The 17,839-nt window shown below is 39.3% G+C and overlaps 2 protein-coding genes across 3 annotated transcripts in view; one reads left to right on the top strand and one right to left on the bottom strand.

Moving 5' to 3' along the window:
* The window catches only part of LOC122551334 (collagen alpha-3(VI) chain), a 58,943-nt gene that overhangs the window by 40,718 nt on the left and 386 nt on the right, over positions 1–17,839 (bottom strand). For both annotated transcript variants that reach the window (XM_087988752.1, XM_087988753.1), the window contains exon 2: positions 3,365–3,472. In XM_087988752.1, coding sequence (XP_087844878.1) covers positions 3,365–3,455 — 91 coding nt within the window. In that variant the 5' untranslated portion in view covers positions 3,456–3,472. The remainder of the gene's footprint in view (positions 1–3,364; positions 3,473–17,839) is intronic.
* The window catches only part of mlphb (melanophilin b), a 179,761-nt gene continuing 170,478 nt past the window's right edge, over positions 8,557–17,839 (top strand). Inside the window, exon 1 of the mRNA XM_087988757.1 lies at positions 8,557–8,632. The gene's annotated coding sequence lies outside the window, so the exon portion shown is untranslated. The remainder of the gene's footprint in view (positions 8,633–17,839) is intronic.

Genomic DNA, 17,839 nt, shown 5'->3' with positions numbered 1-17,839 from the left:
TTTATTGTTTTAACATTAATTGTGTCAAATAAATGAGTATTATTGTGTATCATTATTAAGAGTCAACTCACAAATCGTTTGCTGAATGTAAGAATTTAAGCACGGTGTGTGGCAGGCACAACATTTCAGTTTGATAGTCTGACTCTTCAAGCTGCTACAAGTCAGTAAGATACTGCCCTCTTCCCCCAGAGCAAGCTCTTGCTGGAAAATCTAACCATTTGCAACCACCATAAATATGTTAATGAATGTGTGGAACCAAAATGGGATGTAGCTAGAGTTTGATGTCATCAGCAGGAAGATAGAGTGCCACGTACACTTGAGGAAATAAAAATGCTGAGGAGGATGCTCCTGTCTAACTCCTTTGCACAGTCTCCTGACTGTGCTGTTGCAGATCTTTCACATAGCCGTCAGCTTTGGTTTTGGAATCCACTTTTGTACAGGTCAAATATCCATTGCTTGTTTTATGCTAAATTGCTTTGATAAAGCAGCAGAAAATGATAAAAAGATAGATGGTGAAACCATCACCATATTCCTGATGCCAGATCTTTCCATGCAAACATCCCACCCTCAGCACGGTGGCACAGTGGTTAGAACTGCTGCCTCACAGCGCCAGAGACCCGGGTTCAATTCCCGACTCAGGCGACTGACTGTGTGGAGTTTGCACATGCTCCCCGTGTCTGTGTGGGTTTCCTCCCACAGTCTAAAGATGTGCAGGTCAGGTGAATTGGCCATGCTAAATTGCCTGTAGTGTTAGGTAAAGGGGTAAATGTAGGGGAATGGGTGGGTTGAGTTTCAGCGGATCGGTGTGGACTTGTTGGGCCGAAGGGCCTGTTTCCACACTGTAAGTAATCTAATCTAGCACTTGGCTATTTATCTTTTCTCATTCATCAGATATATCTAATAACATGAGTGTAGGACCTCAATGGCTACTGACTCCAAGATAACCAAGTGACGGATGGAGATACAGAGCCTGGATCAGGCACAGCACAATATCTATTATCAAGATTGGAAGACACAGAGAGAAGGGCTAGTGTTAGGCTTTGCTACAGCTACCAACCCACAGCTCAATAAGAACTTCCTCCATCTTGAAAGTAAGTTGTTTGGGTCCTTCTGTCTCCTTTTAGACCTCTGCCTTTCCAAGGAATTGTAGCAAGTGAGTTCTCTGAGTGTGAGAGGAGTGCACTACCCAATCAACTTAATGAGTATCAGTCCAGAAACAAAAAAGTATGCAGAGAAATTTAAGGACCAACAAAGTAAAACTGCATAAATTATATAGCCTGGCATTTAAATGTGATTAAAGTTCTTGAACATAGTAAGGGAAAAAGATAGAGTAGATGCAGATATTTGATTCATAGAGTCATACAGCATAGAAACGTGTTCTTTGGATTCATTAACTGTGTCTACTTTGGAAAAGGAAACAGTCAGGGAAAGTCAGAACTTTTGTTATTTGCAGTGAATCGGTTATTACTGAAAAGAGACTTGTAAGAGTTTTCACAATTGTCAAGGAATCACTCATTATTAAAGTTATTTTATTTTAAAAATCTCTTTTATAAAAACTAATAAAATATAATTCATACAAAAACAAGTGATTTTTTTTTCACATACCCAGTGAAGCAGGGAAGTTAGCCACGAGGTGCTTTCATTGTGAGGAAAGTTATAGGTCATGGAATAAAAGAGTCAGTAGCAACGTGGATATAAAATTGGCTGAGTGATAGGAAACAGAGACTAATTGTCAAAAAATTTTTTTTGGGCTAGAGGCAGATTTGTAATGGAGCTCCCCAGAGGACAGTATTAGGGTCCTTGCTTTTCCTGATGAATATTAATGATCTAGATCTGGGTGTGCAGGGTGCTGTTTCAAAGTTTGTAAATGGTACAAAACTTGGAAGAATAATAAACTGAGAAAGGGACAGTGCGGAATTCCAGAAGGACAGAGACAGATTGGTGGAGAGGGCAGATAGGTGATGGATGACTTTCAATGCAGAGAAGTATGAGGTGATACGTTTTGGTTGGAAGAACATTGAAAGATAATATAAAATAGGGGGTACAATACCAAAGGGGGCTCAGGAGCAGAAGTGCACGAATATATTTTTGCATGGATCATGAAAGTGGCAAGATATGTTAAAGAGCAACAAGTAAAACATTGGCTGCATTATAAAGCGAGGAGATGATGTTAAACATGTATAAGATATTTGTAAGACTCGGCTTGAGTATTATGTTCTGGATGCCACTTTAAGGGCATGAACATATTGGAGAGAGTGAAGGAGTGATTTACAAGAATGGTTCCAGGAGTGAGGAACTTCAGTTTTGAGGATAGACTGAAGAACATGTGACCTTTCTACTTAGAGAGTAGAAGGCTAAGAGTGGTTCTGATAGGGGTGTTCAAAATCATGAGCAGGCTGAAGAGAGTGGATAGGTTAAAACTGCTCCTGCTTGTAACAGGAGCAAGAACAAAAGGGCATAAATTTAAAGTGATCTGAAAAAGAAGCAATAATGAAGAGAGGAAAAACCTTTTCATTCAGTGAATAGTCAGGGTATGGGATATGTTACCTAGAAACATTGTAGAGGCAGGTTCAATTTGAAGCATTCAGGAGAGTATTGGGTGATTATTTGGATAAAAATAAATTGCAATGACATGGGGAAAAAGCAGAAGACTGACATTAGGTAATAATGCTCATTTAACAATCCGGTGCAAGTGCAATAGCCACTGAGGTAACACTTCAATGTTTCTGTAAATTTCCTAATTAATAAGAAATACTTGTGTATGTGACCGGATGCCCTTTGAATTGGATGCAGTCCTACTGAAAGGAAGTTAAGATATGAAACAGCCATGTTTCTGGACATAATGAAGACAGACATAAAGAAGCTGCTACTGTAAAGAATAAAGAAAAGCTACAACAGAGGGGGAACAGAGAAGGTGCAGTTACAAGGAGCTGGGTCTGTGTGTAATACAGTTAAATAGGAGAGAGAGCTGAAAACATGGTTAGAGCACAGACCGTGATTTTGACAATTTAAGTTTTGCCACAGCTAATCAGATAATTTAACAGTAGCATGTCTGGGTCTCCCTTAGCACAACACGGGAGTGCTAGTCCTGAATTTTCTTCAAATATGGAGTGATACTGAAACTTGGTTCCTTATGATGGAGGAAAGTGGATCAACCAATAGACACACAACCATTTCAATCACCAATGTACAGGTATTGACAGCTATGATTTACATTCTTGTTCCTGCTTAATTTATTCAATATTTTAATCATTAACAGTTGCCAATAAACTCCTGAACTGTTTCACTCAGATTTCCTTTATGTCTTCATCTATGAACAGCAGATAATGGCTCAACTTTAAGTTTCATTTCTGTGACTCCTTACCCTTTTTTGTTTCAGTCCCAAAGTATGAGAGGACGAGACCAAATACGGCCAGCAGGAACACTGACTGGTGCATTTTCATTGACGTTACCATGCACTTTGGTGTAGGACCTGGAACAGGCAGGAGCAGAGTTAACAAAACATTGCCATTTTTGTCAAGAAGCAATCACTTTAATAATCTTTATGATAGAACCACACCAACAAAAGGCAATAGTCACTAACAGCTCAGAAAGGAATTCTGAACGCATTTCTTCTCTTGAGGAAGGGATGCTGATGTGGAAATCGTTGTCACATTGAGTGGCTACAGCAGATAGTATTCGTGAATTTATGGGCTGGCTTTACACATTCATAAGGGAAGAAGGTACAGAGGGATACGGAGATGGGAATGGAAATATATAAGTAGAATTGGAGGGCATTTGTGCAAAGTATAAACATACACAGAGCCAAGTTGTGTTTCATTCACTTTACTGAAACCCTCCCCAAATCTTGCAGGGCTCCATTTTTTTTCAGTACAGACCCTAATACAGTCAACTAAGAATACTTCCAAGTTTGGCAATGCTGGTATTTGCCAGGCAGGCTTTCAGATTTCAGAGACTGAGCACTATATCACCAACACCTTGTTCCATCTTCTACTGGATCCCTGACCACATCCTACCACAAACAGACCTCAGCTTGGGAAAGTAAGTATGTATAATGAGACTTGGCAGTGAACCTAGACTTCACAAAAGGTTTTTTTTTGTTGAAACTGGTGCTCAAAACCGAAAACACCATTTGACTGAACTCCAGAGGTGAGATGAGAGTGAAAATCCTTGATATCAAGGTCACATTTGACCAAGCGTGGAATCAAGGGGCCTTAGCAAAACTAGAGTCAATGGGAATCTGGGAGAAAACAGTCCACTGATTGGAGTCATATTTAACCCTGAGGAATGTCAGTTATCTCAGCTCCAGGACATCCCTGCATGAGATAACCCATTCAGGCATGTTATCATTCATCTCTGGAACAGTAGACTTAATTTGACTTAAACTTTCTCACCCAGTGGTAGGGATGCTACCACTGTGCCATAAGAGCCCAGTTCTTCAGGGTAATGTCTTTAGCTCAGTTCCTCAGGGTAATGTCTTTAGCCCATCCATATTCAGTTGCTTCATCAATGACCTTCTTTCCATCATAAGGTCAGAAGTGAGGATATTCACTGATTGCACAATGTTCAGCACCATTCATGATTCCTAGGATACTGAAGCAGAAAGACTTGGAGAATATCCATGTTTGGGCTGACATATGGCAAGGAATACTCACTTCACAAAAGTTCCAGCTACTGATCATTTCCAATGAGAGAGAATTAAGCCATCACCCTTAACACTCAATGACATTTCTATCACTGAATCATCTACAATCAACTTCCTGAGTGCCACTATTGACAAGAAATTGAACTGAACTAACCACATAAATACTGGGACCAGAAGAACAGGCAAAGGGTAGGAATTCTGCAGAAATAACTTACATCCTGATTCCCTAAAGCCTGTCCACCATGTACAAGGTTCAAGTCAGAAGCATAGTCGAATATTCTCACTTTCCTGGATGGGTGCATTTTCAACAATACTCATGAAGCTTGACACTATCCAGGACAAAGCAACCTGCTGGACTGGCATCATAACTACAAACGCTAACAACCTCCATCACAGGTGCTGAGTACCAGCAATGCATACTGTCCTAAATAATGTAAAAACATACAAACTAGGAGCAGGATTAGGCATTTCGCCTCCTCAAACCTGCTCCACTATTTAATATGATCATGGCCAATTTTGTCTCAGCTTCAACTCCATTTTCCTTCCTGTTACCCATTACCACTTAACCCATTACTAATTAAAATCACAAACCTTGCAAAAATCTATCTCCTCCCTTAAATTTACTCAAATTCCTAGCCTCAAGTGCCTTGTGGAAGAGTGAATTCCATAGATTCACATCCCTTTTTGAGAAGTAATTTTTCTTCATCTCTATTTTAAATCTGCCATCCCTTAACCTAAAACAATGATCCCTCATTCTAAGATGATATATCTGCTCTGCATCTACTTTGTGAATTCTCTTTAGCGTCTTTTATGCCTTAAATGTATTCCTCTCAACCTTCAAAATATAGACCTAAGTTTCGCAATCTCTCTTCATAAGGTATGCCTTTAAGGTCTGGAATTAATCTAGTGAAGCCTTACTGAACTATCTCCAATGCAATTACACCCTTCCTCAAATAAAGGGGCCAAAACTGTGTGCAATAATCCAGATACAGCCTCACTAATGTCTTATACAGTTGCAATCACACTTCTTTGCTTTCATACTGCATTCCTTTAGTGATAAATGCCAAACATTAATTTGCCCTCCAGTATCTGCCAACTTGTTTTCTATGATTCATGTATGAGTACACCCAGATGCTCTGCACTGAACTACTCTGAAGTTCACTCCAATTTGATAATAAGCCGCCTTTTCATTTTTCCAACCAAAATGCATAACCTCATTCCTATCCATCTACCAAATTTTGGCCCATTTACCTCATCAATCCAACATTCTTTTGTTAATTTCTTATTTCTTCATTGTGGTATAATTTCCCACCTATTTTAGTGCTATCTGCAAATTTGGCTATAGTACATTCTATCCCGACATCCAGGTCATTGTTATAGATTGTAAATAGTTGAGAATTGAGGTCCAAACTCTATGGTACCCCAGTAGGTATATCTTGCCAATCAGAAAAGACCCATTTATCTTGACCCTCTGCTTTCTGTTGCTTAGCCAAACCTCTATCTCAGCTAATATACTTTCCCGAATCCCAATTGATCTTAACTTGTGTATTGCCTTTGTGTGGCACCTTATCAAATGTCTTCTGGAAATCCACATATATTGCACCTACAGGACCTTGATTATAGAATGCACTATAGAAATTCACCAAGGCTTATTAAACAACATTTCCCAAACCCAAGGATAAGTACAGCAGATACATAGGAAGACCATCACCTGCTATTCCTACACCAAGCCACTCACCACCCTGATTTGGAAATATGTCACCATTCCTTCAAAGTCATTGGCTAAAATCCTTGACCCCACTCTCTAAACCATTGTGGACTTATCAACATCATGTGGATTGCAGTTGTTCAAGAAGTTATTACAGCAATTCTTTCTTGAGCGAAAGTAGAGATGGGAATAAAAGCTGGCCCCACCAGCAATGGCTGCATCCCATGAATGACTAAAAGAATGCTTTTTAAAGAAAGTTATGAGAGGTTACTTTCAGGCATTTCCAGGCATGCTGTTGTTGCAATAGGTTTCATTGGTTTTATGCAGAGTATACTCTGGGTATATGGGCATGGAAGTGCTATGAGTTGGCCTGCAGGGTTTGAAGGTCGATTTGGGTGTGTGGGTGAAAGAGGCGTCATAAGTTAGCATGGATGGGCCGTGGTAAGTGGGTAAGAGAGTGAGAGGATTTGAGGAGTGGGGGATAGGATGCCCAATGTTTCACTGAACAAGTGGTACAATGTCCATCACAGAAAACCAAGGTGAGCCTTTAAACAGCACATGGCACCTCTTGGACCCACCTCTAATCTGTATCCGGAGGGGCAGCACACTTAGCTCCTTCTCAACTCAAACTGCTCAATATGATGGTGAAAATGTAGCCTGATGTTGGAAAACACTTTTTTGTACGAACAGTTATGGAAATCTGGAATTTTCTCCCTCCTAAGCAGTTAAGGCTGGGGTCACCTGAACATTTGAAAACCAAGACTGATAGATATTTGTTAGCCAATTGTATTAATGGAGTTGGACACAATGATGAAGAGCCTTAGGGAGCTGAATGGTTTACTCCTGTCCTTGTGTTCCTGAAGCTTATGGTGGGCAGTTACCTAATGGTGATCAGCAGTGAAACAATACAAAATGGCCTCCACAGCTAAACTGTTTGTGGTGATTTCTTTTAAAACACATTGTGAGAAAAAGGCTTCCTGGAGAGGAATGGATTTTTGTTTATATTTGTCTCAAAGCTAGTCCTTTTTTCTAAAATCTGTTCCTTTTCTCAAGGATACTGTGTCCTTGAGAAAAACACTCCAGGGCCTGAAAAGGCTGGGTTTGGTACAGAGATAAAAGGGCATTGAGAGGTCTTATTGTTTATACATAAACAGACAAGACGTTAGGCAAAAGCGTTTATGTTTAGAAGTGACCTGTACAATGAAAGAGGAGTGGCCAGTCCTGGAAACTGAGGTTAAGTTAGCAGTTCAGTTGTGGAGCTGTGTGTAAACAGACTACTACATTCTCTTTCCTTCTGCCCTTCTAACTTCGATCTGTAAGCCTTTATTTTATTTTTTGCTCTGTGTTTGAGGGGTTTGTTTATTGGGATGGCTGTGTATATTCAGAAAAGCATAATTAAGTCTCATTTGAATAGATTGAGTTCTATTGGTGTTCTTTATTCTGTTCTTTGTGTTTTATTCTGTAATTTTGGGAATTAATTTTTGTTTGTTTTAAAACCTGGTAGTCAACCTCGCTAACTTACTTGGACTAATTTTCACTGTACACTTACCAAAACAAATACCAAAGTTACGGTCTGGGCTGCCTGCTTAAGAATGTTTTGAGTGGTCTGGCCTAGTCCATAACAGATTGGAAGAATTCCAATTCCAAGGAAGCAAAGTAAATAGTTGTGCAATATGCTCCAACTTGAAAAGCCAGTGATTTTTCTTTTCATTGCGGAATCACCCATTGCTTAGAGATACAAAGGTTTGTTTTCAATTTAGGCAGTTCTGTAGTGTCTAGCTGGATCTGGATATCTAAAGCCTAAGTAAGGGAGAAGATAGCAGCAGAAGAAGGAAATGTTGGAATTATTACAAATAGGTTACCTCACTACAAGGGGTTTAGTAAAAGTTCTAGACCAATAGAATTTGGTTAAAACTCTTCAGGGTTATTTGAAACTGAGAAACGTTATGCTCCATTTTATTTTTGCAAAACAAGGAACAGGGTCTTGTGACCAGGAGCTGAAGCCACAGCTAAGTAAAATTCTAGGTGGAATAGAGAAGGGATTTTTATCTGAATACTATGAACATACACCTTGGGATTAATGGGGTTACAGTTTTACCACATCAACAGAAATTGCTGGAGAAAATCAGAGGTCTGGCAGTGTCTGTGGAGAGAAAGCAGGGTTAATGTTTCGAGTCCAGTGGCCCCTCTTCAGAACACTGACTTTTCTCCGTGTTTGAAGTTCTTTCTTTTATTATAATTTTACAGTGTGTTCTGAAATTTTCAAATTTGTTTTCTATGTAAGTAGTTTGGTTTATTCTATTTAATCTTCATTTCTTTTGCACAATAGCATTTCTGTTTTATTGTTAAAACCAAGTTTAAAACATTGCATGTGCATGTATAGTGAGAGACCACCTCGTTAAAACAAAATAAATCTCTCAAGCCAAGTATTAGTCTGGGGTCTGACTTGTCCAGTAATAACATCAACTGGCATCATAACAGCCCTATTAGCAGCAAATGTAGAAGTGAAGCATTCTGTGATTGCAGGAGCAGCCGCATCTCAACCTGAGTACTGCAGCTGTTGTTGTGAGAGAATGTGCAATGGGAAAGGTAGCAAGGGAGACATTGCAAAAGAGAGAGGCTATAAGGAAGAAAAAGATGTGAAAAAGAAAGACAACAACTGTAAGAGTGGTCATGAAGTGGGTAAGGGCTACAATGGGAGAGGCTGTGAAAGTGAAAAGGCTTCAAAAGGAAAGAAGTTATCATGAGGAGATGCTGTGAGAAAGACACAACAATTATAAACCTGTCATCAAGGGAATAATCAGTTGTCTGGGAGTTGGGAAAATGTGAAATCACTGAGGCAATTAATTTCTTGCAAATGGACGTTGAGTCTCTAAAGTTATGTAAGTTCAGTTATTGCTATATGGGAAAATCTAATGTAGTAGATGTTATTGTAATGAGCTCTGTTAATTGGACATTTTAATATTGAATCATTTTATTTCATAATTTATATCTGTTTTCCATATTATGAATTACTTGAGATGTAGTGGCATCTAGAGACAAACATGCATGCATTAAGTTCCCAAATATTAATGAATAGCTTGTATGTTTATTTTTTTTTAATGAATTTAGGGCATCCTAAGATTCTTTACAGATGTTTAAATACTTTGGAAGTATAGTCAAAGTTGTGCTAAGTTTATGCTTTACCTAAAATATTACTGTATGTTATCATTTCTGGAATATAAATTTTACATTTCAACCTTTTTGAAAATAACATTTCAATGTAGATAACATTGTGCACAGCAGTGAAATTGATGCATTTGCAAAGTACCCAAGTTGTCAGATAGAAATAACGAGTGTGCAAGATTTTAGAGAAAGGTAAGATGTACCAATTTGTGGGTGTAGAATATATTGGTAGAGAGTCAGACAGAGAACTTGGGACATGGGACAACAAATTTTACTTTTCTTTTCTGCACTCTCATCAAAGTCTGTGAACTAAAAATATCATTGCTGCAAACTCTTAACAGAGAAATCCTAATCTACACCATTGTCTCCAGAAAAAATAAATAAATGCCAGCCACAACTGAAGGGAGAAACTCCGGTACTTATAGCTTATGTGGAAAATGACTTCAGTTGCAGACCAGCACTTACTTCATGAATAACTTTTTTTTCTGAATGAAAATATACTTGACAAAGTTCTTCTAAGAGATTTTTGCCATAAAACTAATTCTTTATTTGTTAAGTTGAAAAAAACCTAACTTATTTCTGATACTGTGTTCTATACCATTTATGCATGACTGGTAATGTCATCTCCTTTATAAACTCAAATTCTGTTTCAGCTAGCGGAGGAGCTGGGCAAGAAAAACAATCACTCCACCATTCTTAACATAACAATTGTAATAAAGGAAACATAATAAAATATATGATCTAATGCCTTAGGGGATCTAGGACTAGGGAATAATATTTAATGATTAGAACCATATTTTTCAGGAATGAAATGAGGAAACATTCTACACGTAAAGGGTGGTGCAAGTTTGAAACTCCATTCGACAAATAGCTAGATCAGTACCAATGCTAAATCAATTGATATATTTAAATCTGAAATGGAGATCTGAAAAGCAGCAAAATATCTTTCAGTTTTGTGGATATGCAGTATAAATAGGTTAGCTGTGACATTACCAGTTTGCAGAGAGCGTGATTAGTTTGTTGGTCTGTTTTGTGCAGAAGTATGTTAGTTATTTTGAAAATACTCTTGTTGCTTCCTTAAGTTTGTTGTTTCCTTGCGCCAATTTTAAATGTTGTGGTGTCCAAAATATTAATGTGTTGCTAATGAAGGAGGTGATAATTATTGAGGATATTGATTAATTATGATTTTGTCCCATGTCAGTTCAAATAACCCACATGTCAACAGAAATACTGAAGGAGATGTCACAACATGACTGTGTCACCTGATACTAGAGTCGATGAGAATAAAACAAAAGCCCTGGAATACCAAAACATAGCCCTAAAAAATCAAAAACAATCATTGCCCTTGAGAAAATCTCACTAAGAACACTCGGTCAAAAGAAAGTATTTTGACCATTGCTGAAAGTCTGAAGATGACTTCAGAAATGGAGGTTTGACAAAAATGGGGGTTCTCAAGGAAATTCCACAAGAAACATGTCAGGTTGGCTCCTTGAAATGTTCCTGCTTCATTGCATCTTTGCTGAGGATGGATTTCCAGCTGCAATAATTACCTACCCAGAAGTGGCAGGTAGCCACTTTGTGAACCCTTACTTTGCTGCTTCAATGCCATTTTCCAAGTATCACTAAGAGCAGAAGAAGAGGTCAGAGTGCCATGACCGGTGTAGGATATCTTAAAGAAACCAAACTATAATTTGCAGCACATGTACCAGGAAATGACCTCATGTTAGAAATGTTTTCCTTGAGACAACTCAAATGAACTGTGCTGAGATTCAGGATGTGGTTTTAACATCAGTGTCAACCCCCCATCTTCTGTTGCCATCTCCTCTTCCTCATACCTAAATGGCATGCACCTTTCTCAACACCACCCATCCTTCCCTTACTCCAATGTGATTGGCCCTGCTGTGCCCAATGCCCACTCACTATCCTTATATGATGAGTGAACATTGAGACAATCATTTAATGATCTGGAAAATTGCAAAATACTTTAGTAGGGGAAAACTAGTAATCTAATCAAATTCTAATGTAATACTCTAGGGGTCATGAAGGGTTGAAGTTCAGAAAGGTGATCATCTGCCATGGGTATCACCTCCACAGAAGCTGCACTACTGAGCTCAAGCAAATAAAAACAAAAACTGCTGGAGAAAGTCAGCAGGTTTGGCAGCATCTGTGTGAGAGAAAACAGAGTTCATGTTTCAAGTCCTGTGACCTTTCTTCAGAATTGAGTTCCTCCAGCTGTTTCAGTTTTTGTTGTTTCCCATCACCAGCATCCATCGTTCCTTGTTATATTCTAGTGAGGTCAATCACTATTCCTCGGTTTAGCTCTGAAGAAAGATTGGACAGGCTGCTGGTGTTTTCTATGGAGAGAGGGTGAAGAGAGGTTTCTTAACTGATCTGTACAAAACCATGAAGGATCGAAATAGAATGACACAGGAAGGAACATTTTCCCTTAGCGAAGCAATTGAGAACTGATGAGCATAGATTAAAAGTAAGCGGAAGGAAGATGAAAGTGAATTTGAGGAGAATATTTTTAACAGGGAATGGTGGGGATCTGGAACTCATTGTCTGAAAATTGGTAGAGTCTGAACCCCTCTTCACATTTATAAAGTACTTGGATAGGCACTTGAAGTGTCATAATTCACACAGTTAGTAGAGCGAGAGCTGGAAAATGAGATTAGGCTGATTTGTTCTTTCTCACATGGTGCAGATACATTGGACAAATACCTTCCTTCTGTGTGATTGGTTATTGTTTCTCTGTCTGTGAGGGTCTGAGCTTCAGCTGTTGGTCCTCCTGCTGTTTGCTGTGCTGCTAGCGATTCTTCACCCTGTTGCAGCTAATCATGGCTCAGACTAAAGCAGAATAAGATGCTGAACAGATGTATGAGAAAAGGAAATCCGAGTTCAGATGTATAAGCTGCCAAAGTAGCCGAAATTGTATCCAAAGTCATGAAAACACACTGAAAATGTGAACTATGAGTCAAAACCTTTTACTTAGCCAGGAAATCATGGGTGAATGCCCTGCATTTATTAAATTTGTGCAGCTGCTTCAGTTTTCACCATGTATTTGCCTTGCTTTCACTTCTGAGCTCCAACACATCTGGGAAATCTACGTATCTCCATTTAAAGTTGAAAACCCTTATTATAACAATGGCCAAGCACTTTTTCTCAATCAGGCATAATGTCTTTTTGCTCATGTTAACATCCCAGATGTCTTTGTGTTCCAATTGTCGTTGCTGCATTACAGTTGCTCCCAAGTCCTTTCCTACTCGCAACACACTTCAGATTTTATGTTGTAGCATTTTAGCACTGTCATTGCTGTCACTGGTTTGTTGGCTTTGGTGAATGCTGCTTCTTGTTCTATGCCTCAATGACACTGAATGTCTTTGGCTACGAGTTGGCCAAATGGCCAATATTTTGCAGACAAATTGGGCAAGATTTTTGTCAAATAGTTGATGAACCCAACAAATAATTGCATTGATTTAAATCCATTGTTTGCTGCATCACTGTGACAGCTCTCACCTTTTCAGGATGTGGGCTAAGATCTTTTTGTTTCAGTACATGGCCTACATCCCTGACATTAGGCATCTTTCATTGTAATCAATTAAAAGCAGAAAAAGCAAAATGCAAATCTGAAAATCTAAAATGTTTCATGTCTAGAAAGACTCTTCTCCAGAATTGAACAAGAAGCATACTGAACTCAAAACATTCATTCTCCACTGGTGCTGCTTGACCTACTGAATATTTACAGTATTTTCTGTGTATCCTAGAAGCATAAAGTCATAGAGATGTACAGCATGGAAACAAACTCTTTGGTCTTACTTATCCATGCCAACCAGATGTCCTAAACAAACCTACTCCCATTTGCCAGCATTTGGCCCATATCCCTCTAAACCCTTCCTGTTCATACACCCATCCAGATGCCTTTTAAATGTTGCAATTGTACCAGCCTCCACCACTTCCTCTGGCACCTCATTCCATATATGCACCACCCTTTGTATGAAAAAGTTGCTTCTTAGGCCCCTCTTAAATTTTTCCCCTCTCACCTCAAACCTATACAGTTTTGGATATCCCCACCCCAGGGAAAAGACCTTGTCTATTTATCCTATCCTTGCCCCTCATGATGTTATAAACTTCAATGAGGTCACCCCTCAGTCTCCGACACTCCAGGGAAAATAGTCCCAGCCTGTTCAGTCTGTCCTAATAGCTCAAACCCTCCAACCCTGACAATATCCTTGTAAATCTTTCCTAAACCCTTTCACATTTCACAACATGCTTCCTATAGCAGAGAGACCTGAACTGCATGCAGTATTCCTAAAGTGGCCTATTCAATGTCCTATACAGCCGCAACATGATGTCCTAACTCTTATATTCAATACACTGACCCATGAAGGCAATCATACCAAATGCCTTCTTCACTATCTTATCTACCTGGAACTCCACTTTCAAGGAATTTCATTGCACTTTTCTCTTGTTCCACCTCAGGTTCACTGGCCAAGATGATATTCTCCTGGAAGATATTCTGACCTTAAATTATTATATTCCTTTACAACGTTTCAAATTCAATGGTTAGCATGCTGCCACACGTCGCAAAACTCTTTTGACGCTAAAACTCTTTTTAGTTACTATGCCAAATTATAGACTTTCTCTAACTGAGGTGACTGGTACTTTCTTGCCAACTATGATCTAGAACTCTAGGTCCTTGTTTATGTTATTGCAATGGACTCACAGAGTATCTGTCCTCTCAGCGGGGCTATGGGGCCTTCATATAGCCTTAGCTTTCCTTTCAAGGGCTACATCTTTGGGTTAGCGTAATGCACCACTTCACAAATGTCTGTCAAGTTCTTAATATTGCTTGGTGCATCAGTGTTTTTTGACACTTTACTTGACCTGATGTTTTCTTTTCCAGTCCTCATTGCAACAGCTACAAATCATAACTCACTTCTCAACTTGACTGAATCAACCTGTGGAATGGTATAGAGTAATGCAGCCGATTCTTCAAATTATATCTCTCTGGTGGCCATCTGTCGCCTGCTTGTTGTGTTTCTTTTTAGTCAAACAGTATGTGAAAATTATTCAGTTTCTTACAGTAAGAATACTTCTTTCCCCACACTATTCATACCTTCTTCACAGTTGCATGATGTCCTCCACAGTATTTGCATCCTGCCCTTTTGTCAGGGAAATCTTTCCGTGTAATGCAAGACCTGGTGTCTTCAGCCATGAATGTGCTCTATCAGCTGATTCATAACCTCTGCACTTCTGCACTTTCTCTTCTTTCAGTAGATGCACTCTCATTGTTGGATTACTTGTGCCTAAGAAAATCCTGGCTTTAATTAGATCATCTTTTAGCTATACAAATTCTTGTTGGTTTCTGTGAGCTAGGTTATGATATCATATATTAATCAATGCATTTTCTTTCACTTTGGTCCTAAATATTAAAATATATCAATCAAATGTAGTATTCACTTGGAATTCAAACTATACCTTCAAAACTTTTAAAGTTTCTGCTGAGAATTTTTTATGGCTCCTCTGAGAGATTTAGGATGGAACAAACTTTGAAACATGATTGAATTTTTCCCAGGATGAACACGATACGGGTGGCACAGTGGTTAGCACTGCTGCCTCACAGCGCCAGAGACCCGGGACCAATTCCCGTGTCTGCATGGGTTTCCTCCAGGTTTTCCGGTTTCCTCCCACTTTCCAAAAATGTCCACTTTAGGTGAATTGGCCATGGTGTTAGGTGCAGGGGTAAACGTAGAGGAATGCATCTGGTTGGGTTGCGCTTCGGCGGGTCGGTGTGGACTTGTTGGGCCGAAGGGCCTGTTTCCACACTGTAAGTAATCTAATCTAAAAAGAAATGGCTATAGCAGGGAATTCGGAAAAGTCAGGCAAGATGTACAGCAAAGTCCATTTTGTATTAAGACAAATAAATCTTATTTTCGATCTGGTGTTGAACATCAAGACCAAATTTTCTCTATTATTAGCATATATTTCTCTCATTTTCATTCACATTATTCATTAATCTCAGTTCATTAATATGCAGGCTACCATTCTACCACCCATCAGATAAAAACTGGATGCTACAAAGTCTCAGCATGACAGTCAGAGAGGATATCTGAAGACTTCAGCTCAGTATTTGCCCCTCTGGGCCTCCATCTTGAAATTCCAATTCCCAGAATCTCAAGATGTTCTCCATGAGCACTGACCATACTCACCCTATGTCCATAACATTGGCGTCTGACATGTCCAAGCCTCACCACACCATCAGGGCAAACCTCCTACCAATTTACATTTGGCCTCTGTACTCGAAGCTACAGTTAGGAGCACAATGACACCAGTCAATGGAGTGCTTCTTCAAGGCTCCTTTGCATATAAGGACGAACACCCAGTTCATGAATTGGACAAGGGTGCATCTCCGAGCTGCTAACATGCTCTACTAACACATATTCACTTTGTTCCTATTTTGATGCTCGTAGCAAACTGTCTTGCCTTGTTTTGTCTTTTTCCCCCTCTGCCATACTTTAAAGGGTTACACCATACTGTCTTGACTTGACTTTTGATGCAGATGCAAGGCCAGACAGGTTGACATGGTTGTCAGCAGTCATCACTTAAGAAGGTGGACATGTTTCTACATGACTCTGTGCTGTGTCAATGTTAGACCTGCAGCATGTGTCAGCCACATATACATCAAAGGCATTGTCTGTGCCTCTAGTACATGCCAGCACTTGACCCTGGTGCAAACCTTTAAGAATGGCTTCTTAAGTACTTCCACCTACAGAGTGTTTGAGAATCAGGCTCAGAACAGACAAGTGCAGTGATGCAGTGTGGTATCCTGCTAATGAAATGAGTCTGGAACAAATGAGTCTGGTGAGACCAAATTTAGAATATTGTGAGCAATTTTGGGCTCTATATCTAACGAAGGATATGCTGGCCTTTGAGGGGGTCCAGCCCAGGTTTAAAAGGAATAAAGCACTTGTCATATGAAGAGTGGTTGAGGACTCTGGATCTGTACTCGATCGAGCTTAGAAGTATGAAGGGCGATATCTCATTGAGACTTATAGAATACTGAGAGGCATGGATAAAGTGGGTGTGGAGAAGATATTTCCACTGATAGAATCCAAGGGCGCAGCCTGAGACTGAAGAGACAACTCTTTAGAACTGAGATGAGGAGGAATTTCTTCAGTTTGTGGTGGTCAATCTGTGGAATTCATTGCCACAGAAGCTTCGGTGGCCATGTAATTGAGTGTATTTAAGACAGAGACAGATATATTCTTCATTAGTAACAGGATCAAGCTTACTGAGAAAAAGCAGGAAAATGAGATTGAGAAACATATTGGTCAAGATCAAATAGTGGAGCAACTTAATTATACGACTATAGACTCTTACAGTCTTATGGTCTAAGAAGGCTCGCTAGGCCTCATGGAGAGAAAGTCTGCATGTAACTCATCAAAAATGATAATTAGTCAAATTCTTTTAAGACTCAGCCAAATCTTTCAATTGAACAACAAAGCATTACATATAAACAAAGTCATTATTGAAGTGAACCTACGATGTATGTCTACCTTGATGTGCTCCATGGTAGACATCAAATAACTGTGGACCTCTAGGAAGGAAATTATTACATTTCAATCCAAAAACAGTCAAACTGACCGCAACTAATTGCATTGTCATTGTATCTTGCAACAAACAGGATATAATCAAAAAACTCACTGGACATATCATCAGCTATTTCCATACACCAATGTCTCTTTGTTACTGTATAACTGTATATTAATTTCTCAATGAAAATGCAGCAGTTCTAATTGTGCAGTGTTCACTTAATGCTGCACTGAAATGACCACAAAGAGATAATGAGCATTTCTCATCATTTTGTTTCATTCAATCATGGAATGTGGTTGTCACTAGCTAGTACAGCATTTATTGCCCATTACTAATTGTCTTTGAGAAGGTGAGGGAGAGGTGCTTTCATGTTGCAGTCCATAAAATGTAGGTACACCCACAGCAATGTTAAGAAGGGAGTTCTGAGTTTTCACCCAGTGACAGTAAAACATCTACAATATATTTCCAAGTCAGAATGGTGCATCGCTTGGGAGGGAACCTGCAGGTAGTGATGCTCCCATGGAAACAATGGGGAGTTATTCCCCCTTCAGTATTGGGCAGCATTAGAGAAGCTAAGAACCAGGATACTCACTGCCTTCTCACCTCTACCAAATGTGTGGCCAAATCTGGGATGTTAATACATCTGAAATAATTTCAGTCAGAGAACAACCATTTAAAAGGGACTACATTCAGAAACCTTGCACTTAATATTTACAAAAAAGCATTTT

The sequence above is a fragment of the Chiloscyllium plagiosum genome, unplaced genomic scaffold (genome assembly GCF_037043375.1).
Source record: "Chiloscyllium plagiosum isolate Xiang-an unplaced genomic scaffold, Cpla_swu_hap1 HiC_scaffold_7, whole genome shotgun sequence".
Taxonomy (NCBI): Eukaryota; Metazoa; Chordata; class Chondrichthyes; order Orectolobiformes; family Hemiscylliidae; genus Chiloscyllium; species Chiloscyllium plagiosum.
Note: the sequence above shows the minus strand (reverse complement) of the source record. Positions and strands in the feature narration are given on the sequence as shown.